This window comes from Bos mutus, chromosome 16 (assembly GCF_027580195.1).
Source record: "Bos mutus isolate GX-2022 chromosome 16, NWIPB_WYAK_1.1, whole genome shotgun sequence".
Taxonomy (NCBI): Eukaryota; Metazoa; Chordata; class Mammalia; order Artiodactyla; family Bovidae; genus Bos; species Bos mutus.
The window spans coordinates 17,659,539-17,682,511 of record NC_091632.1 but is presented as its reverse complement, the minus strand read 5'-3'; the positions used below and the strand labels follow the sequence as shown (position 1 = coordinate 17,682,511).

Here is a 22,973-nt window from a genome sequence, read left to right as displayed (position 1 = left end):
GGTGAGAAACTTTGTTCTGGGCTAGCTAAGGAAAGACTGAGGCAGAGTCAGACTCTGATGGAAAGAAAAGACATTGGAGGCAGAATCGTCAGGGACTGATGACTACTTAGTTGGTGTGGTAAGTGAAAGGAAGGGCTCCAGGATGAACGGAGACCATAGACCCTCATTGGGTGGATGGTACCAGCAATTCAAGAGGAAACACAGGAGAAGGAACAGGGATAATAAAAGGAAAAGTCATTCAAACTGGGGCAAAATGATCTTGAAGTGCTTGAGGTGCCAACAGGCAAGACAAGCAGCAGGATCCTCAAATACAAATCTAACACTTAACAGGGCAGAGCTTCCCTGGTGGCTCAGACAGTTAAGAATCTGCCTGCCAAGCAGGAGACACTGGTTCGATCCCTGGGTCAGGGAAGGTCCCCTGGAGAAGGGAACGGCCACCCACTCTAGTATCCTTGCCTGGAGAATCCCATGGACTGAGGAGCCTGGTGGGTTACACCCCATGGGGTCACAAAGAGCAACTTAGTGCACACACAACAGGGAAGACCAGGCAATGATTTTAGAATCAAAAGCGTAGAGACTGGGGATGTTTAAACAGGGGTTGTGGACATAATTAAAAAACTCAACCTTTATATTCAGAAGAAAAGCTAATAAACAGCCACTATACATTAAAAATCAAATATAAAAATTTGATATAACATACTCTCTATAACTTAGACTGTGAGTTACCCACAATGACATTTTCAAATATTAAAGGGTCAGAGTAAAAAGAGAACTTTTTTCCATCAGGCAAATAATAGGAACAGATAAAAGTTCAGCCTTTGTTGGGGACAAAGAAAAAAATTCAAGGTTCAGTTTATAAAGTCAGTAATATTTACCTTCAAAATATTGTAAAAATTTACCTTGTGCAACATTTTTAAAAATATCATTTCTGGGAAGGACTATAAAGGCTAAATGCATTTTGGGATGGTTAAGACTTGGCCCACGGGGGATGCAGGGCTACAGATTCACAGAAGCGACTTAGGAAATGTGTGTGGAAATCTGTTACATGATAGGCTCACTAGTGAATTCCATTTTTTAAATGTTTCCATTTCAAAGAAACCAAAATGACATTTTTTTCCCCAAGTACTTTCTCTTTCAAAACCAGAATGTCCTCATCCAAATAGTTGTGACTCACTTAACACATAAGTTCACCAAAATGTTGATTTTAGAAGTTAGTTCATGCTCAAGATGACTTTTTATAAGTTTTCTTTCTTATAAACAGGATGTCACAGTTTGAAAAGAGTAAATTAACTTAATCACTAAAAGGTCTATATTTGGGTAAAATGTTCATCCCACAAGCTTTAGTGGATTCTAAGCCGGGGGTAGTGTGGGCTGGGGGATGTTTTTTCACTCTTAATTGCTACTCTTAAGATGAAATACTGGCAGTCAAGTGATCCAGGGAGAGCTAATGTATATACAAGTATTATCCAATACTCACAAAACCTTTTCACTTTCTGATATCTAAGATTTATGAATTAACTTCCACAGTATTCAATCTATTGGATTCAAGAATCTTAGCCAAATCTTAAAAATCTATAATCAAGATAACTTGCTGAAAAAGTTATTTTTTTTAATTAGGAAATATTTTTAAAATGTAATTATAAGCATTAATTTTAGTCCAGCACATTCAAGAAATCTGAACATGGGTCTCTTGCTAGCTAGTGGGAACCTAGTGCATAGTGCAGGGAGCTCAGCTTAGTGACCTAAATGGGACGGGAGAGGGGAGGACAGAGAGAGAGGGGATATACGTATACATGTAGCTGACTGACGTTACTGTACAGCAGAAACTAGCACATTGTAAAGCAACTCTAACCCTCCCTCCCAAAAAAAACCACCTAGGGTAGTCTCTCTGTCCTGGCATAGTCCCTGCTTATTTGGCCCCTACTCCCGTCTCCATTCCACCACTCCATTGTTTTTTTTCTTTCTTGCCCAGACTCCTGAGACATGGCCCGTGGGCTGCTACAACCCACTCTTCCCTCTTCATCTGGCACCTCACTGCCATTTTCTTTGTTGCCACTCAAAATATGCACACAAGTCCTTTCCATTTTAAGAGCTTTCTGGCTAATCATTACAGGAGAGCAGACCAATGGTAATAAAAATAGCGAAGAGGGGTGGAGGTACCAAGCTTTTAGGAATCTTATAAACTTTTTAAAATAGTTAAAATAAGCCTCTTTCTGACTCTTACATGATGGCCTCTTTTAGATGGCGCCATTTTTGTCTGGAATTATTCTCCTTGCCACTTCAATAAGGAAATCACCAGAGCCTAATAAAGCTCCTCAAGCCCAGGAAAGTTTCAATTTCAGTCTGGCATTATTCCTAGGAGCCCATTCTCTCCTAAGATGAGCTTCCCAAACATTGTCCCACAACAATCCCTTTCTTACCTGGTTCCAGCATTAACGAAGCCCTTTCCTATCTGGTACCAAAGAGTTGTTGGTTGAGGTTCTTATTTTGGCCTTGTAGTCCTAGATAACCCAGTCCTAGCTAATACGCTCACTGCGGCTGATTTACAAAATATTCAAACTCTGATGGAGAGAGGGGAGTGAGTGCTAAGACTTACTGATGGTCTACCTCAATGAAGTCATGCCGTACTAAAGCCCTGAGTAGGAAGGTATTATGGGGCATTGTATTTCCACTCCTCATGAAAGTGAAAGTGTTAGTTGCTCATTTGTGTCCAGGTCTTTGCAAGTCCATGGACTGTAGCCCATGATTCTTCTGTCCATGGAATTCTCCAGGCAAGACTACTGGAGTGGGAAGCCACTTCCTCCTCCAGGGGAATCCTCCAGACCCAGGGACTGAACCTGGATCTCCTTCATTGCAGGCAGATTCTTTACTGTCTGAGTCACTGGGGAAGCCCTTCCTACTCCTATTTCAAGTGCCATAATTCTCACAGTCTGTTCAGAACTCAAGGATGGAAGATCTGTATTGGGTTCCTAAAATCCTAATAGTAAGTATCCCCATTTTCCAACAGACAAGCCATACTCTTAGGGTAGGTATAAGAACAGTTGTCAGGTCACACAGCAAAGGGGACAGCAGAGCTAGAATCACACTCAGGCTTGTCTGGCTTCAGAACATAGGCTCCTGTCATTGAACCAGGGTGTCTATTGTCACCTGTGATCTGTTACTGTCCTTCCCATCATTCCCATTCAGTTACTGTCCTTCCCATTTTCCCACCTTCTTTTCTTTCATCCATACGTATGGCAGACACTTAGCTAGGGCTGGAGATGCTATGTGAAACAAGGTGCTTCTTTTTCCCTCAAGGTTCTTACCTAGAAACCAGGTGGGTCTGAGGTCACCACCGTTTTACTAGGAGCTTCTTGTCTTATGTCCCCATTCCAACAGTTTCCTTTTGGAATGTCCTGTTCTGCTCTACGACACTTGAATGTACATTGCCCCCTCTCCCTTAAATTTAATTTTCTTTCTTTGGATGATGCTGAATCATAGAATATTTATAAATAAGGATTTAAAGAATGATTTAGCCATTATGGATCAAACTCCATGTTTCTCCTCAGCTTTTCTAAAATAATATATATATTATAGAATATAGATAAAATATACAACTTTGTTTTAAAGAAAATAAAGGTCATGTTTTACATGGGTCTGTATTTTAATATAGATATCAAATATGGATTTCAGTATTTTTGGTACATTTGACTTTCTTTTTATTCATGAAAGCTGCATGGTAGTCCACTCCAGTACTCTTGCCTGGAGACCCCCACAGACAGAGGAGCCTGGCGGGTTATAGTCTATGGGGTCGCAAAGAGTTGGACATGACTGAAGTGACTTAGCATAACACACATGCATGCTGTCTCTTAATACGAAGGGGCAAAAACTTACTTTCTGCTTTAGTATATTTTTCTTTTTTATAGTAAAGCAATTTAGTTTAATAAAGTCTTTTCTTAATGCAGCAAGAATTAAGAGGCTCTTTCAATAATGCTGTAAATTATGTTTTCTTTTTTACAAATGAAAATATGACTTCAGTATTAAACAACAGCTCACCCACTATATCAAACTTTCCCTATGCTATCAAGTTAAAAAAAAAACACAAGACCAGAAAAGGTAACTAAATCTCTCCAGCATTTGAACCTATATATGGGGATTCTCAATTTCAGCACTCAAGAAGTTGTCCATTTCCTGGTAGGTACTTGGTCTAAGACAAGAGAAACTCCCATCAGAAAAACAGCAGTCTCATGATTATAAAGAAAGACAAATCAACACACTGTCTTACTCACCTTTATAACGATGGAAATCTATAGGATATAGGATGTACATTATTGTTACATCTACAAATTATCTTTAAGTCTATATATTAATATACAGTAATTTGCAGTCTTTTTCCTTAAACTTAGTACAATTTACTGCCTAACTCACTGAGAATTAACTGTCAATCATTAAAGGTCTTCCTTGTCATTTTCTCCCACGTGTTCTAAAATTCTTCTATATATCCATTTTGAATCCTAGAAGTTAAATAACTCCTTGGTTTGCCCACAGTCCTTAACTTCTGAACTGTTGGGTCTAATCCCATTTAGTTAATTACACACGTAGCTCTCAGTTTTCTGATGAGTTGAGTTCTCTGAGAGTCACCAGCTGATTCAGGGGGTGACCAGATGTCTTGCAGAATTTTTCCATTTTAACACACAGAACTATCAAGAAGAGAAAATGATTTCCTATTGAATTGTTATTCCTGGATTTCAAACATTATGTCCCATAGGAACAAGACTAGTGCAATCATTACCGCTAAGTGCTAAGCACAGTTATCTAATATACAATACATGCTCACTAAACATCAGAATGGATGCACATGTGACTGATGGCTATAAGGCATCTCCCTAACAGTCATGTAAGCCCTCTCTTTTCAATCAGAGAAATTTTTCAGAGCCATTGTGGTGGTGCTGAAGAACTGACTGTTCTTCAGCTGACCTCACTTCTGATCAGATATTTTCCTTGTCATTTGCTAAATTCCTGGCAAATCTCTGCTCAGTGATCAACCCAGTAACAGCAATTTTTAATACCTGGCCTTTGAATAGTTGCAAAACTTTTAGACCACATCAGCAACTGTTTTCTCGAAGTTGTCTATTAGGACAAACTGTTTGGAACAAAAGATGCTTGTCATGGTTTTTCAATGGAGATTTAGATGTTTTCATGAAAAAATCATCTTCCATTAAGCAAGCTCTGAGCACTCTACTAAATGAGTCATGTTTTTGGTTATAAGAGAAAGCAATGGCTTGGTTACAAAAAACTGCATTTCCAATGACGACTTTGAAAACATAATTCCAAGAAAACTTAACATGAGATAAACAAATATGTTTTTTTTCCCAAGTCAAAAAATATGAAGACAAAAGATTCAAAAACTGTGAAAATCTATAAAGTTTTGAAAGGGTAAATCCCCTGGAAGGCCAGTTTATCTGCTTTAATTTCCCAATTTTTTTTTTTTTTCTATTTAGAGAAGCATATGGCGTTAAGCCTAAAGCCTGATTAACCCAGTAAGTACTCAAAACTACATGTGAGACAAAAAAAGTTTCATTATTCAACTAAATATACTAAATTTCACTGATCAAAATTCCAAGAATATATATTTGGATGGCAAAGTAAATTTATGCTCAGAACAAAAATGTGTTTTCATAATATCAACCATAAGGGTTTCTTAGAATACATCTAAACTTTTGGTTAAAATTTTTGGTTTTTATTAGAAAAGTAGCTAATGTGAGGACATTGCTTTGTGAAATTATGTATTGGTATCTGGCTTTTACTCAATCATATTATCTCTCATGAACTAACCTGGCTTAAAAAAGAGTGTTGCTGAAGACTTCTGGCACGGCGGGCTACAGTCCATGGGGTTGCAAAAGAATCAGACAAGGCTTAAGAGACTACACAAGGACAAAAAGACTTCTTTGGGCAATGTTTATCAGTTCATAGAAATGCACTTCTTGGTTTCCATGACTTACTCTGGTCCTAAGAGTACATATTAAAGAGGACACTAACCTTGAAAAATAATGTTAAATTATGTTAAGTTAGGTAATTATTTGACTTCACTTCTGAAGAATCATCAACTAATTTTTTACTGATATATAACTGACGTACATTTCATTAGTTTAAGGTATATAATATAGTGGTTCAACATTTATATATACAGATATATATATAAATGAGATGATCATGACAATAGGTCTAGTTACTGTCACTAAAGTTACTACAATATTAGTTAATATACTCCCTATTCTGTAACTTATTTATTGTATTATTTATTTTATAACTGGAGGTTTGTGCCTCTTAATCAGCTTCACCTATTTTGCCCATCCCCCAACCCATAGTGATTTTTTAAAATGATGGATTCAGACAACAAGTTTTAGAAGCAAGCCTAAATAAGTAGAGCTCAATCTTTCACACATTTCTAGATAATTAATATAACTTCTTAGATTTTAATGAGATCTAACTCTCAGCCTATAAGGCAAGCATGATTTAATCATTTATCAGTTCAGACTTCTCATCAAATGAGAAATAACATGACAAAAGTTAAGAAATAAAACATAGGAAACCAAGAGTAAGCTGTCAAATATAATTTTTACCAGTCTTCCCTGGTGGTTTAGACAGTAAAGAATCTGCCTGCAATATAGGAGACCTGGGTTTGATCCCTGGATCAGGAAGATTTCCCTGGAGAAGGAAATGGAAACCCACTCCAATATTCTTGCCTGGAGAATTCCAAGGACAGAGGAGCCTGCCGCAAAGAGTCAGACACGACTGAGTGAGTAACACTTAACTTACCTCTACAAATTTGACTACAAATTATTATAGAAATTGTTAAAATCAAGTAAATGATACTTTGCTAAATAATGTACTTTCTCTTTTTATCTTTTAGGAAGAGTCGCTCTGTGAACTACAGGTAGCGACAGAGGGTCTGTTTATTCATATGTATAATAAAAGTGCTGCAATGGCCTGTGGCTCCCAGGTCTTTTTTAGCTCTAGAATATTGAGCATTAGTAAAAGAACAAAAAAGGCCATCAGGAAGGAGTAAACACAAATTACTAAGGCAACCAATCAGCCAGTAAGACACATTCTTCCATAAATATAAATGTAAGATTGACATTTGCTGGGGGAGTTCTTCCTGAAGAAAAACCATTAAATGTTGTATTCTTATGTTCAGTCAATACACAGAGAAAGTTGACCTCTGAAACATATTAGTCTTTACTAGTAGTTGCTAAATGCTTCTGATACAGTATAGCCAACAGGGAAAAGGATTGGTGGGTGCAAACGTAAATTTAAATTTATTTATGAATTAGAAATATATAATGCCCTAATAGATTATATCATGAACATTATGACATACACAAAATGAAAAGTAAGCAGCCATAAAAAGGAAAGGAATTGTGCCATTTGCAGAGAGGCAGACAGACATGGATATTAATATGAAATTATGTAGAATCTAGAAAAATGGTGTAGATGATCTTATTAGCAAGGAAGAAATAGACACTGATGTAGAGAACAAATACATGGACACAAAGTGGGGAAAGGAGGGAGTGGGATGAATTGGGAGACTGGGATTGACATATACACAGTAGTCTAAAACAGACAAGTAATGAGAACAGACTGTAGAGTACAGGGAATTCTACTCCTGCACTGTGGTGCCCTAACTGGGAAGGAAATACAGGGAAGAGGGGATAGATGTACACCTATGGCTGCTTCACTTTGCTGTACAGCAGAAACTACCACAACATCGCAAAGCAGCTATCTTTGTATAGCATTAGTCACTCAGTTGTGTCCAACTCTTTGCGATCCCATAGACTGTAGCCCGCCAGGCTCCTCTGTCCATGCAATTCTCCAGGCAAGAATACTGACATGGGTAGCCATTCCCTTCATCAGGGGATCTTCCTGACCCAGGGATCAAACTCAATCTCCTGCATTGCAGGCAGATTTTTTTTTTTTACCATCTGAGCAACCAGGGAAGTCCAAAGGTAGTTATACTACAAATTAAAAAAAAAAAGAATCATAGGACCATAGCAACATAATAGATCTAAAGCCAAAAAATAAAATAAAAAGTAAGAAATGACATTTAAAAATACAAAGCAACAGGGGTTGACCTGTTTTCTTCTCATGGCAAAATGTCCAGCTGCATGTATTTTCATGCTCACTCCCTGAGGATGAGCATTCTTTGTCTGAACTACCACATCACATCATCTCTTGCTGCTTTTGAGATGCTTCTAATATTTACACCAATGTTACAACCTGTATCCTAAACATTTAGATATCACATTCCAAAATTTACTCCTTTTACTTTAATAACACCATGGTTTGAAGTGTATGTTTTTAAACTTGTCTTCAAAGAAGTCCAGTACAAAAATATAATTGAATTCTAATCCCATTTGGAGTAGCACTTGCAGACTTGAGAAAGGCATCAGACAGTGGGTGTCTATTAAGAGAAGTACATCTCTGTTTTCTTTGGAGATTTATAGCCTAATAGAAAGATGAGACGGTTCAAGTTTGAGCAATGGTGCTTGCTTTTTCCTGGCAAAAATATCAAAATTAAGTGAGAATCCTATCTGTAGAGACATCTAACAGCAAGAGGAAAGGCTCTAAAAAGTAAATAACTGATGTTTCCCAGATGGGGTTGCCGCTTTAACTTAGTGGCTAATTTTACTTGTCACAAGGTACCCAGAAGGAAAGACTATTTTTATGTATTCTACTTAACTATAGCAGTTATTTTCCAAGATGCTTTAAAAAACTCACATTTTTTTCCCCAAAGACTCTTGCAAAGGGCACACATTTCCTAGGCAGCTTTTGCCACATCTTTCCCCGTGTCCACCATTTCAATCCAAAAATGCTCCCCGGGCACACAGATCTAGGGTGTAGAGACTACAGGACTAGGAATAGGTTCTACAGTTTCACAAAGACCAAAACAGGTACAAAATACGTAAATTAAGGAGACAGAGATTAGTCAACAAAAGTAGTGTCCATTCTGCTTCTCTAATTTTCTCAGCATTTGTCACTTCAAACACATTAAATTCCTTTGCAAGTTGTTTGCAAAGCGTATTTCTACCACATTCCAGAGGAATAGTGAAATTAAAATAATGGGCTTAAAGAGGGATATAATAAAATAAAACCTTAGTAATAATAACAATGTTTCTTAGACTATAACTAATGCCATGCAAATATTCTGTTCCCCTGTTCCCCTCCAATACTGTGACCATGACTCTGTATTCAGGGTTCCCACTGATATACAAGATGTTTTCAGATAGCTGAGAGAGGCTACTAAAAGACTAACACAACACAATCCAGCCAGTTTCAGAGCGTTGGTCTCCTAAGGGAAATTAAAAACTAACTTTTTTCATCTTCTACAAAACCATAAAGTAAAAATATTTGTTCGTCTTTTTTTTTTTAAGCTGGTTTATACTGTGGTCACAAATATAACACTGTTTTAGGATTCCACCCACATTTTTATTTATAATTTTTGGTTTTTTTTACAGAGTCTCAGACTATGAGGTTCATGCTGGACTGACACTTATTTAAAATCACATGTGCACCATATTGTATCATTGAAATTTGCTAAGATAAAAGAACTTAAAAGTTCTCCCTAAAACAAATAAATAAATGAGATGTGCATGCTTAGCTGCTTAGTCGTGAAGGACTCTTTGTAATCCTTAGCACTATGGGGAAGGCTCCTCTATCCATGGGATTCTCCAGGCAAGAATACTGGAGTGGGTTGCTATTTCCTTTTCCAAGGGATCTTCATGACCCAGGGACTGAATCTGCATCTCCTGTGTCTCCTGCACTCAGACAGATTCTTTACCTGCTGACCCACTGGGGAAGCCTAGAGTGAGGTGAGGAATGTATTAATCAATTGGATTCTTTCACAATGTATAATATATGTATATGAAAACACCACGACGTGCACTTTAAATATCTTACGATTTTATCGGTCAATTGTACCTCAATAAAGCTGAAAAATAAATACATTAATAAATAGACACAACTATGTATTACCATAAAACATCAAAAATTAAATAGGATACAATAACGTGCAATACAGGGCTGTTGGCTTGAAAATGGAAGACTTGTCACCTAATACCTATATATTCCACAGGTACTATAAGACCTCTGATTAATTACACATAATTTAATTATAATTAAATATAATCACTAATTATATTTACAGAATAGTACAATAGCCTGGGCTTCCCAGGTTGCACTAGCGGTAAAGAATCTGCCCGCCAAAACAGGAGACGCAAGAGACATGAGTTTGATCCCTGGATTGGGAAGATGCCCTGGAGGAGGGCATGGCAACCGACTCCAGTATTCTTGCCTGGAGAATCCCATGGACAGAGGAGCCTGGTGGGCTACAGTCTACTGGGTCTCAAAGAGTTGGACACGACTGAAGTGACAGCACTCACGTGCAATAGCCTAAGATTAACATAGCACAAGTATAATTGTTTTTTTTAATTGGGGTACAATTGCTTTACAATGTTGTATTAAATTATGCTATACAATGAAGTGAACCAGCTACACACACACACACACACACACACACACACATACACACACACACACACACCCTTCCTCTTGGACCTCCCTCCTACCCCCTCCCCATCCCATCCCATTCCACTCATCTAGGTCAACAGACAGCACAGAGCTGAGCCCCCTGTGCTATATAGCAGCTTCCCACTAGCTATCTATTTTGCACATGGCACTGCACACACGTCAATTTCAATCTCCCAATTCATCCCACACCACCCTCTGTGTCCACACACCCATTCCCTACGTCTGCATCTCTTTTCTTGCCTTGCAAATAGGTTCATCTGTACCATTTTTCTATATTCCACATATATGCATTAATATACGATATTTGTTTTGCTTGTTCTGATTTAACTTCACTCTGCCTGACATCCCTACATCTCACTTTCTGCTACATTAAAGCTCTTTCCATTTCTACTTAAGCTAACTATATCTATGATGTTAATGAAAGGTAGAAAAATGGTTATTTTAGGACAAAAGCTTGTTGTCCAATATAGAGCTACAAATGTCTGAGATTCTCCTCTCTGCTGCTGCTGCTGCTGTCACTTCAGTCATGTCCGACTCTGTGCGACCCCATGGACGGCAGCCCACCAGGCTCTGCCATCCCTGGGATTCTCCAGGCAAGAACACTGGAGTGGGTTGCCATTTCCTTCTCCAATGCATGAAGGTGAAAAATAAAAGTGAAGTCTCTCAGTCGTGTCCGACTCTTAGCGACCCCATGGACTGCAGCCTACCAGGCTCCTCCGTCCATGGGATTTTCCAGGCAAGAGTGCTGGAGTGGGATGCCATTACCTTCTCCCATTCTCCTCTCAACATTTTGCTAATTAGAAAACAAAAACATCTCCACCCTTTCCCATCCAGCACAGAGATGTGAATGTACTGGTTTTGACCAAAAGCAAATCTTTGCTTGTAGAAACATCCCCATCTTCAAAGATATTATACATTCCCCAGAAAGAAGGGTTTTGCCAAGTTAAACTGTAATTAACAAATAATAAAAACAGATGCCTTCTCTGAAATTTTTATAAAGCTACACAACATATTTTCTTTTCAGATAATATTTAAGTAAGAAGTTTGAGTCAAAAAGAAGAAGAGTAAACAACTCGAAAGCATAAAACCCTCCTAAAATTAAATTAGGCTACTTAGTTTATCCTGGGAAGTTTACTAGCACATTCCTACCATAATGGTTATGAGCATGTTTTTCTAACACTTCAAGCTTATTTTTTTAAAGAAAAACTTAGATTTTTTAGGAGCTGGTCAAAATGATGCATGACAGAGAATTACTACATTACTTTTATGACCATTACTACAATTTATTTAATACTGGAGTTAGAACAATAATGTGTGTGTGTGCTCAGCCGTGTCTGACTCTTTGTGACTCCATAGACCATAGCCCACCAGGCTCCTCTGTCCATGGTATTCTCCAGGCAAGAATACTGGAGTGGGTTGCCATTTCCTCCTCCAGAGGATCTTCCCAACCCAGGGATCAAACCCGCATATCCCAAGTCTCCTACACTGGTAGGTGGATTCTTCACCGCTGAGCACTGCGGCAGCCCCTGAACAGTAACAATAATGAGATAATGTAATAGGAAAAGAGAGATGAAACAATATAAGATCTAAGAGATAAAACAATAAAGCAAACAGCAACAGAAATAACATACATAGAAAAAGGAAACATGTCTTAAAATCATGAATTTTAAAATATGGATAAACTGCTAAAAAGATTAAAAACACTGATATTAGAACTGAAAATTAGAGGAGATAAATATCTTAGAGAAAAGAAGGTTTTAAGTAGCTCAGCACATCTTCCAAAGTTTGAAGTGTTTCTAAAACTAAAATATGAGAGTGACATTACCAGGATGGTGACTAGCTTGTTCCTGGCTTCGCTCCCTCCTCACAAGGAGAGAAACTAAAAACTATTCAAGGACAAGACACCACCGAGAGAATCCTAGGACATGGGAGTGGGGCTGAAGCACCCTGGGACCCCACACACCCAGGCAGAGTGCATTAGAAGAATGGATGTTAGCGGAACCGACTGTGGTGATCACTTCATTGCATGATCTATGTAAATCAAACCATCCTGCTGTTACCGCTTGGACATACCCAGTGATGTATGTCAATTATTTCTCAAGAAAGCTGGGAGGAAAACCTAAGATATGGAAAGGCCTAGTAAAAAGAGCAAAGATAATTTAAACTTGAATTCTTGTACCACTAAAAAAATAAATAAGAGGCAGATAAGTGGTTTCTGAAATTAGAGTGGTACTATAACACTCTGAGCAGACAGTAATTTAAATTTCTTTTATAGAATGAAAAATAAATATTCAACTGTACCCTTTTGCAGACCTTCACTGTCAGGGAATGATCTTTTTTTTTTTTTGGCTCTGTCACTGTTATGGATGAAACTCTGTTTTCAAAAAACACGTGTTGAAGTCCCAACCTTGGCACTTTGAAACATGAGCTTATTTGGAAATAAGGCCCTTGGCAGATACAATTAGCTATGATGAATTCATACTGGAGTAGAGCGGGTTTTTAATCCGATGTGACTGGTGTCTTTATAAGAAGAGGGAAATTTGGTCACAGCAACGGGGGCACAGGGAGAACATGATACAAAGACGAGAGCAGAGATGAAGAGACGCCCTACACCCGAGGACCAGCAGGGACTGATGCTCTCCGCCTCCAGAAGCTGGAGAAAGGAAGGGAGGATTCTACCAGTCCCAGAGCGACTCTGCCCCTGCTGGCACTCTGATTTTGAACTTCTACAAGAGAATGAATGTCTTTTGTTTAAAGGCACCCAGTTTGTGGTACTTTCTTATGACAGCCCTGGGAAATGGAGGCAGTCACTGTGCTGTCCGTAAACCCAAGAGAAAAAGTTTAACTAAAGCAGAAGGGTTAGGAGAGCAGTGTATCTCCAAAATCTTACCTGCGACGTAGTCGCCAAAGCCAATGGTGGTCAAGGTGATAACCACAAAATAAATGGCGTCCAGGGCACTCCAGCCTTCTATGTGCTTGAATATGATCGCAGGCAGAGCGACGAAGAGCACGCAGCCAAACAGAATAAAGATGATTGTGGAGATGATTCGTATCTTGGTTTGACTAACATTCCACTTCTAGGGATGAGAGAGTGAGAGAGAGGTTGGGGGGAGACAGATACTGAGAGAGAGAAATTGACTGAGATCGATGATTGATGGACCTGCAAAGTTAACCTATATATACTGTTTAAATTATTTTTTATTGGCGTGTAGTTGCGTTACAACGTTATGTTAGTTTTTACTGTAGAACAAAGTGAATCAGCTATATATATATACATACACACACATGTGTGCACACACACAGACACACATACACACACACATACCGCTTGTTTTTTGGATTTCCTTCACATTTAGGTCATCACAGAGCTCTGAGGAGAGTTCCCAGAGCCATACGGTAGGTTCTCATTAGATATCTATTTTATGTATATAACCTATACGCACTGTTAACAGCAAATTAGCAAATGAGAATGGTATTCTATTCTTTTATAATTAATTTTCAATTATCTTTATGTAAATACATTAGGTATAATATGAATAACTGAAAATAACCAATGCTAATAATGATGCTACTTTACTTTTATATAGCTTTGCAACAGGCAAAATAGTTTCTAAAGTACAAAACATTTGCTCAGAGAACAAAATTTCCGATTTACATCATTCTTTGTTTACCTGAACTACTTTTGAAATATTTCTATTCTACAAGCAAACAACTGATTTCGGGCCAAACACAACCTAGAAATACATGAAAATTGAGAAAACTGAAGCATAAATTAAATATCCACTGTTGATAATTGATAAAATCATTAATTTCATGGAGACTTTTCCCCTCTCCCACCACATTTTCCTATCGTTGTTCAACTGATTAAAGCGAAATACTAGCAGACTTAAAGTCCACAGTTGATTCCCATGTGAACTAGACAAACCATCTCCCTGTTCTACGACCTTAAGCGGTACAACGAAATACACAAGACATGATACATAGACAATGAGAAGTCTTCAACACCTCTAAGCTAGAGCTGCCCTCAGAGGACCCACACTGTCTCACCTCTAAATTTAATATGAAACATGTGCATGCATGCATGCATGGCAGGTCGCTTCAGTCGTGTCTGACTCTTTGCAATCCTATGGACTGTAGCCCGCCAGGCTGCTCTGTCCCTGGCATTCTCCAGGCAAGAATACTGGAGTGGGCTGCATGCCCTCCTCTAGGGGATCTTCCCAAACCAGGGATCAAACCCACATCCCCTGTGGCTCCTACATTGCAGGCATGTTTTTTATACCGCTGAGCCACGAGGAAAGCCCCAATATGAAATATATCTAATGTTAAAACTGGAATTATAATTTCAATTGAAAACCAAACACTCAGTGATTTATTTCATCAATAGTTAAATACTCGAACTTTTTATGAAAAGATGAAACATTATTGAATAATAAATAAAACGTAAAGTAGTGACAGAAGTAACAAATCATCTATAATCTGATTCTCTAACACAATTATTTTCTTCGTTCATAATTTTCAAGAATAAAAGCTTGTCATCATGGTATTATTACTATTTTTCACTTAAAATTCTAAGAGCATTTTCATTTTATTTATTTTTTCTACTGAATATCATACGCCCATGAACATCTTCATATTTTTGGTCCTACTAAATTGTATACCTTAGTTCAATTTCTATCAGCAACATTATTAAAATAAGTTATAAGATCCCCTTTATCATGTTTGCTATGTATTATTCAATCCTTCAGCAAAGGGCTAAGGTTTACTAGCTGTGTTAAGCTTTCACTTAGAATATCTCTAAATCTCAGAGTAATGCCTCATCATCAGTACTATCATTCATATAAATGGCAAAATGGAGATTTAAGGGTAAAATAACTAGCTTAAGTGAATATAGCTAGGATACAGTCCATTTGGAATTTGAGCCCAGGACTGTCAGATTTCTACTTTTCTTCTGTATATTTCGCTTTTTCTCATTCATTAACGTATTCGTTCAGAGAAGTATAAAAACAACTATACAGCGAGTTATTTGCAAAAAGCGGCTCATGTAAATTGTTATACAAAGCCCAATAACTTACATCTCACTATATCTGAGGTAAACAGAAAAGTTATAATATTTTTGAAAAATGAGACAATTAACATATGCAGTTAAATGGCTATCATACTCACAATAAATGTATCTTCCACTTTTGCAATTCCTTTTCCAAATATGGTCCCTAGTTGATCTCCAACTCCAGCCAACAGAAAGCCAAAGAGGGGAATTCCCAGTAAGGCATAGATGATACAGAATATTTTCCCCCCTTCTGTGCGTGGTGAGATGTTTCCAAATCCTAAAAATACAAAGAAGAAGAAGAATTCAGTTGTTTAGAAATGAGTAATAGTTTAAAACATATGACCTCAAACTTGATTCAAAAATTTCCAAATATTATAAAATATCAGTCCTAGATTTCAACTAATTAAGAATCCCTTTATACCACATAAGCTTTTAATGTAAAATCTTCTGATAAACAAGCACTCTAACAATCTCCAAAGTATAGCTAATGTTCCAATCAAGCTAGATGATGAAAACTGAGGGAGTAACACGCACAATAAAGTCAATGTTTTCATTCAATTTACTTCTACCCCCCTGTGCTGCCAATGCTGTGACTACAAAGCTTTTGTTGCCATTTATTAAGTGTGTATTGCCTTAAGAGTATTCAAATATGCTTAAATTATTAAACGTCTAATAACAACTTAAAAAATTTTTTTTGATTCAAGCATCTACCAAAAAGCAATAAATGAAAACTTAAAATTATCAAGCCCGTGAATTACAAATTGGCACTTGCCATCTACATTTACAAGGATTAAATCATGTGCAGCTGTTACTGCTGATTTTCAAAATCCCCTGCTAGGAGTTCAGAGTAGAGAACAGAAATGAGGTGCTCTGTGCTCTGGGGAAATCTGGCAGAACAGGTCTGTATATAGTTAGACATTTCCAGGAGCCAATTTTATGAGCCAAATTTTTGTATCTTTTCATGTCTAGAAAAGCACTAAAATCCTTAAATCTTTCATGGTGATGACTACTCCTTGTGACTAGCAGACACCTTCTGCAAAGAAATAAATAATGTGCTTAACTGCATATACTCCCCCTTCACCAAAATCACATATATACTGACCTTCCCCCCTACCTCTTTGGAGCAGCTTCTGAGAGCTATCTGAAAGGCTGTCTCTCAGGCTATCATCTCATTTTGCCCCCAAATAAAAACTTGCAACTCTTATGTTGTGCATTTTTTTTAGTCGACAAATCTTTTTTTTTTTTAAGCCTCCAGTTCAAAAGCTGCCTTACTACTTCTAAGACCCTCTTACTGCTTGGAGAATATGATGCAAGCTGTCTACGCATTTAACTCATTTACCTTCCCACGCATTTACCTTGCATCTGCTCTTGTCTACTAATGCTTTGGAATGCTGAGCATCAGGGCAATATATACAAAGATCCATCCAGGGCATGTGTGAAAAAGTCCCAGAAGTCTTGTATCAAGGTAATTTGAAGAAGGAAAGGCCATCACAAAAGTTAGGTAGAATGTTTAACCTGGACTGTTTGGAAGAGTAGCATCTTTTAACACCGTCCAAGATGGAACTCAACCATCTCAACCCTGTCTTCTATTCTAGCATCAATAAGCAGAATACCAATAATAAGAGACTGTTTCGACCTGGATTCTCTGATTATTCCAGAGAGTCCTGCTAAGATTCAACACTTTTTTTATTGTCTCTCCAGATGAACAGAGGAGCCTGGGGGACTACAGTCCATGGGGCGGCAAAGAGTCGGACACGACCGAGCCACTGAACCACCACCACCACCAGATGAACAACCGTGTGACCTGAAGTGGGCCAAGCTTCTGAGTTATCCCGTATCATCCCATTTTCTCTTTCTGCTGCTGCTGCTAAGTCGCTTCAGTCCTGTCCGACTCTGTGTGACCCCACAGACGGCAGCCCACCAGGCTCCCCAGTCCCTGGGATTCTCCAGGCAAGAACACTGGAGTGGGTTGCCATTTCCTTCTCCAATGCATGCAAGTGAAAAGTGAAAGTGAAGTCGCTCAGTCGTGTCCAACTCTTAGCAACCCCATGGACTGCATGCAGCCTATCAGACTCCTCCATCCATGGGATTTTCTAGGCAAGAGTACTGGAGTGGGGTGCCATTGCCTTCTCCGATTCTCCGATTCTCTTTCTGCAGAAAAGGATAAATATCTTCAGAGTTACAACCATGAGAAGTAACCTACCACCAGAAAGGATCAAGGGTCAAAAAGAAAAGATACAATTAAAACAAATACTGACTGGGGCATCACTAAAAATAGACTCTACCACTTAAAAAATAAAAAGCCTAAGTGTCAGAGGGCTCAATTTGATCTGCCCCACGCGAGTTAAAAGGACATAAGAAACAAGACTCCAACTTTTCATCCATCACTGACAGATTCAGCCAGAAGAAACCAGAACATCTTCAGAAAAGGGGACAAAGGATTTCCTCAGAAATCCTGTGTAGGTCACCGCATGAGATGGCCCCCAATCCAAAGAATTCTAGATGTAAAGAAAGCCGATCTACCTTTCACTGATCAAAAGACAGAGACCAGTTCCGTGTGGCATCTCTGTACTTCATCTTTATTATCTCCAAAATTAGCAGACGGGAGAATGAAAGGAGTAGGGTTGAGGGAGCCTGATGTGACTCTTCTGGGAGTCTGTTCCTGCTTCATCTTCCAAACATGAACCTTCTCCTGATAACATTACGCTGATCTCTCCTGCTCAACCCATGCCTCGGAGGTGGAAGCCCTCATACGGGCACCCAGCACACACACACACACAAAGCCACCGAGCAGTTTTCTGACATTAAGGACATGCCAACAACGCCCCAGACATTTGCCCGAGTGAGAGGATCACATGGATGTTCAGGGAATGTTCCTCGTGTTTTCTTCCCTGTCTTCCATAAAAGAAGAGCAGTCTTCACTCCACTCATTTACCACATTTTAAGCAGTGAGTAGACCCTGGTTAAATGACTTGAAACTATTAATGGACTTAGGAAAAGTATCTATTGACTCTAAGCAACACAGCCTGCCAAGCTTGTAAAAGATTAATTTTAGTGATTGTCTGGACTTCCTGACTCTTTCCCTTGGTTAGTCAGCAGCATCTTCCTTGCCTCAGGGTGAAACAGACTGTTTTGGCAAGAAGAAAATGGAAAAGAAACAATATTAAGTTTTGTTGTAACTCCTAAATTAAGGTGTTCGCACTCAAAATGCTTCGCCTGAGGAGAGCAGCTGTCAGTTTATAGCATCACATATGCTTGGCAATAAAGTTAAAGGACTGGCAGTTGATCCAGCTTCCAAAGAGCTTAAGGGAACTCTTAAGATTAGACTGAAGATTGAAGGGGCCTGACTGTGGAAGAGGTTGGGTGGGGCAGAAACCAGAGGACAGGATCTGGGAGGAGGAGAGGGTTCCATGGTATCTTAATCCTATCTTGAGAGATCAGTGGTTAAATTCTCAGGAATTCTATAAGTCAGTTGACTTCACATTGATAAACTGAAATCAACTACAATAGACATATTTACACCTCAGAAATTGCCAAGCACTACAATTTAGGACTTCTCCCTTTTCAGCTACTTAATATTTACCAATATACTACAGAATAAGAGCCAAATTTAGGAGACTGTACATAGTCTGTGCTAGAGATCTGAATGGAAGCCAAACCAATGCCTCTAGGCCAACCGCTGACATTTACAGGACTATATCATCAGAACAGCTATCATCTTGCCTTCACATCACTTTCAGGGAAGGGCCTTCTGCAGAAAGCTGCTGTAGGTCCATTGTTAGTGGAATACCTACAGGAGGCCCAAATATGCCACCCCCATCTAAATCGCTCCAGGGGGACATGTCACTGTTATGACAGAATTTATTAATACTACATATAAAGAAGACCCTTTTCAAACACTTTGCACACTTGCAATTATATAAATATTTGTAACAATTGATTTAATATCTAGTATATATATTTATTCCTCACTTGACTGTGAGTTCCATGAGTGTAGAGATTGATTTATTATAGATATATATTTATTATTCCATGAGTTTATCATTTATGAGTTTCATGAGTACAGAGATTGATTTATTATTTATATATGTTAATAATAAATAATCATGCAAAATGCCGGACTGCACGAAGCACAAGCTGGAATCAAGATTGCAAGGTGAAATATCAATAACCTCAGATATGCAGATGACACCACCCCTATGGGAGAAAGCAAAGAGGAACTAAACAGTCTCTTGATGAAAGGGAAAGAGGAGAGTGAAAAAGCTGGCTTAAAATTCAACATTCAAAGAACGAAGATCATGGCATCCAGTCCCATCACTTCATGGCAAATAGATGGAGAAACAATGGAAACCATGACATTTTATTTTGGGGGGCTCCAAAATCATGCAGATGGTGACTGCAGCCTTGAAATTAAAAGATGCTTGCTCCTTGGAAGAAAAGCTATGACCAACCTAGACAGCACATTAAAGAGCAGAGACATTACTTTACCGACACAGGTCCGTCTAGTCAAAGCTATGGTTTTTCCAGTAGTGATGTATGGATGTGAGAGTTGGATTATAAAGAAAGCTGAGCACCAAAGAATCGATGCTTTTGAACTGTGGTGCTGGAGAAGACTCTTGAGAGTCCCTTGGACGGCAAGGAGATCCAACCAGTCCATCCTAAAGGATATCAGTCCTGAATATTCATTGGAAGGACTGATGCTGAAGCTGAAGCTCCAATACTTTGGCCATCCAATGGGAAGAACTGGTTCAGTGGACAAGACCCTGATGCAATAAATATTTTGCAAGTTTTCAGTACAAATTGATGGAATTTTATAAAAGTAATAAAAGAAAGTAAAGAACCAATAATAGCTAAGAATATTTGGGGGAAAATGAGGTAGGAAGATTTGCTCTACATGATGTACATGCTATGCTGTGCTTATTCGCTCAGTCATGTCTAATTCTTTGCAGTCCCATGGACTATATAGCCCGCCAGCCTTCTCTATCCATGGGGATTCTCCAGGCAAGAATACTGCAGTGGAGCATCAAGAGGAGCCATCCCCTCCTCCAGGGGATCTTCACAACCCAGGCATGCAACCCAGGGCTCCTGCATTGTAGGCAGATTCTTTACCATCTGAGCCACCAGGGAAGCCCCTACATGATATCTACTGTACAGCTATTTAAAAAGCAATCTGATTAACAATCTGTATAATTTCTTATAATTCTTTAAAAGTGATAAACAGAAAAGAATTTTTATCGTGACAATGGGTGACTATCTCCAAACACTCAATATCATACTTAATATTAAAGAACAATAAGAGGAATCCCCTTACAGTCAGAGGGAAAAATGCCCATTTCACAATTTACTTTTTTTTATTATTCTGAAAGTTCTAGCAGGCATAACGGCAGTAAACATATAAAAGGAATGATTATTATAAAGAAGACAAATATATTAGTTGTAGGTGGAATTAAATATCTAGTAAATACAGGAGAATATTAAAAATTATCAAATAGGTAAAAAGTTCAGTAAAATAGCTGAATACATGATAAATATGCAGAAACCAACAGCATTATACTACTTTAGCAAAATCTCAGATTTGCTAATTGAAATGGAAAAATACCTTACTTTTAATATAAGGGAATTATGAAATACCTAAAAGTAATCTTATCAAGACCTATGGAAGAGCTTTAGAGACAGTTTGGGGTAGTATAGAGTGAAATGCAACAAAACAGAAAAGAACAGAAAAGACTAAAGTAAGGTTAGACATAGCACATTTTAAAAGCATCATAAATTCAAAGTTGAATAATTATACAATTAATAAGGCTGAGAAAATTGATTACTATTTTGAAGAAAAATTCACCTAATATAAAAATAAGTACCATGCAGATGAAAGATACAAATAACTTAACCAAACTAAACTACCTCCTTATTGATCCTCTCTGATTATGTTTCTTCCTTTGCCTCAAATGCATACCTTCCCCCTCCCTCAACTCTTCACCTGGTTGATCCTTAAGATTCCATCATTACTTAGGTTAGAAATTAATTTCTCCAAGAAGACTTTCTTGAGCCCTCACTATACAGCCCCAAGGTTGGCTTGGTCCCCCTCCTGTATACACATTCCCTTTATCCTAAGAATCATCTCACTAGATTGCAACCATCAGTTCCATAAGTAGGAGTTCTGTGAGAGACCATACCTTGGTCCTCATTGTAGCCCTAGTGCCCTTCCTTTGGCCATCTAAAGTAAATATATTCTGGGATTCCCTGGTGGTCCAGTTGGTTAAGACTCCATACTGCCACTGAAGGGAGCATGGGTTTGATCCCTAGCTGGGGGACTAAGATCCTGCATGCTGAACTCACAGTATGACCAGATAATAAATAAGATAAAATTTAAATAACAACAACAACAAAAACAAAGTTCAATTCTAAAAAATAAAATTTTTAAAATATATAATAAAGTAAAATAAAATTCTCTCTAAAAAAAAAAAAAAATATATATATATATATTCTTCCTGAAACTCCCTTTCTACTCTCTGCCCCTCACTGCAAGCCCTCTCTTCTTTCTATTCAGGCAGTTTCCATTTTTCAAATGTTGGCAATTTCAAGAGTACTTGATTCACTTTCAGAGCTTAGACCTAAAATGCCTTCAAACAGCTGGTTTGTTGTGGCTCTCATGAAATGGTGGGGTTATGGAAAGATGTTCACAAAGGAATCCTTCTCTTGATTCTCGTTATTCCTTCAAAATCTCCTCTCTGCCTAAGTTGTTAGTTGAGGTTTTTCTTTATTGTGTTGACTTCTGAATGGTACATTTCCTTTAAAAATAATCAGATTAGCATGTTTAACTTCCCTCCCTCTGGTAATTCAGGATTTTGTTCTTAGTGGATGAGTAGCAGATAACTATCATTTTCACTCACTTTCTCGTGCCATATTTTAAAAAGATTTTTAATCAGAGGATAATTGCTTGACAATGCTATGCTGGTTTCTGCCATACAACATGAATCAGCCATATATGTGTGTAACCAAAAGAGCCATACATGTATGCGCATGGCTGGGTTGGGCTCTCTGTGTTATACAGTAGCTTCCCACTAGCTAGCTATTTCACACATGGTAGTGTAAATCCCGTAAGATCCCAAAGCCATATAGCTCTGCAGGCAACGAAGCAGATCCCCAGTCCACGACAGTCTTCCATTCTCCTCCTCTGCTTCTCGATGGTTCTTCTGCCACTACTTCAGGCCATCCAAACAGCCTGACCATGGTCTTTTCTCCACCAAACCCATCTCATCACAGTTCATTCTCCCTAAAGCACAGTTAGGTGTTTATACTCCGTAATCTGTAAAACCCTTAGCTGTTCCAAGGCCTTTATTTAAAAATCACCATTTCTATT

General features: G+C 38.3%; 1 protein-coding gene across 3 annotated transcripts in view; it reads right to left on the bottom strand.

The window, feature by feature from the left end:
- KCNK2 (potassium two pore domain channel subfamily K member 2) overlaps positions 1 to 22,973 on the bottom strand; it is a 252,288-nt gene that overhangs the window by 52,597 nt on the left and 176,718 nt on the right. For all 3 annotated transcript variants that reach the window (XM_005901277.2, XM_070384776.1, XM_070384777.1), the window contains 2 exons: positions 15,730 to 15,890; positions 13,457 to 13,643 (listed from right to left, as the gene is read on the bottom strand). In XM_005901277.2, coding sequence (XP_005901339.1) covers positions 13,457 to 13,643; positions 15,730 to 15,890 — 348 coding nt within the window. The remainder of the gene's footprint in view (positions 1 to 13,456; positions 13,644 to 15,729; positions 15,891 to 22,973) is intronic.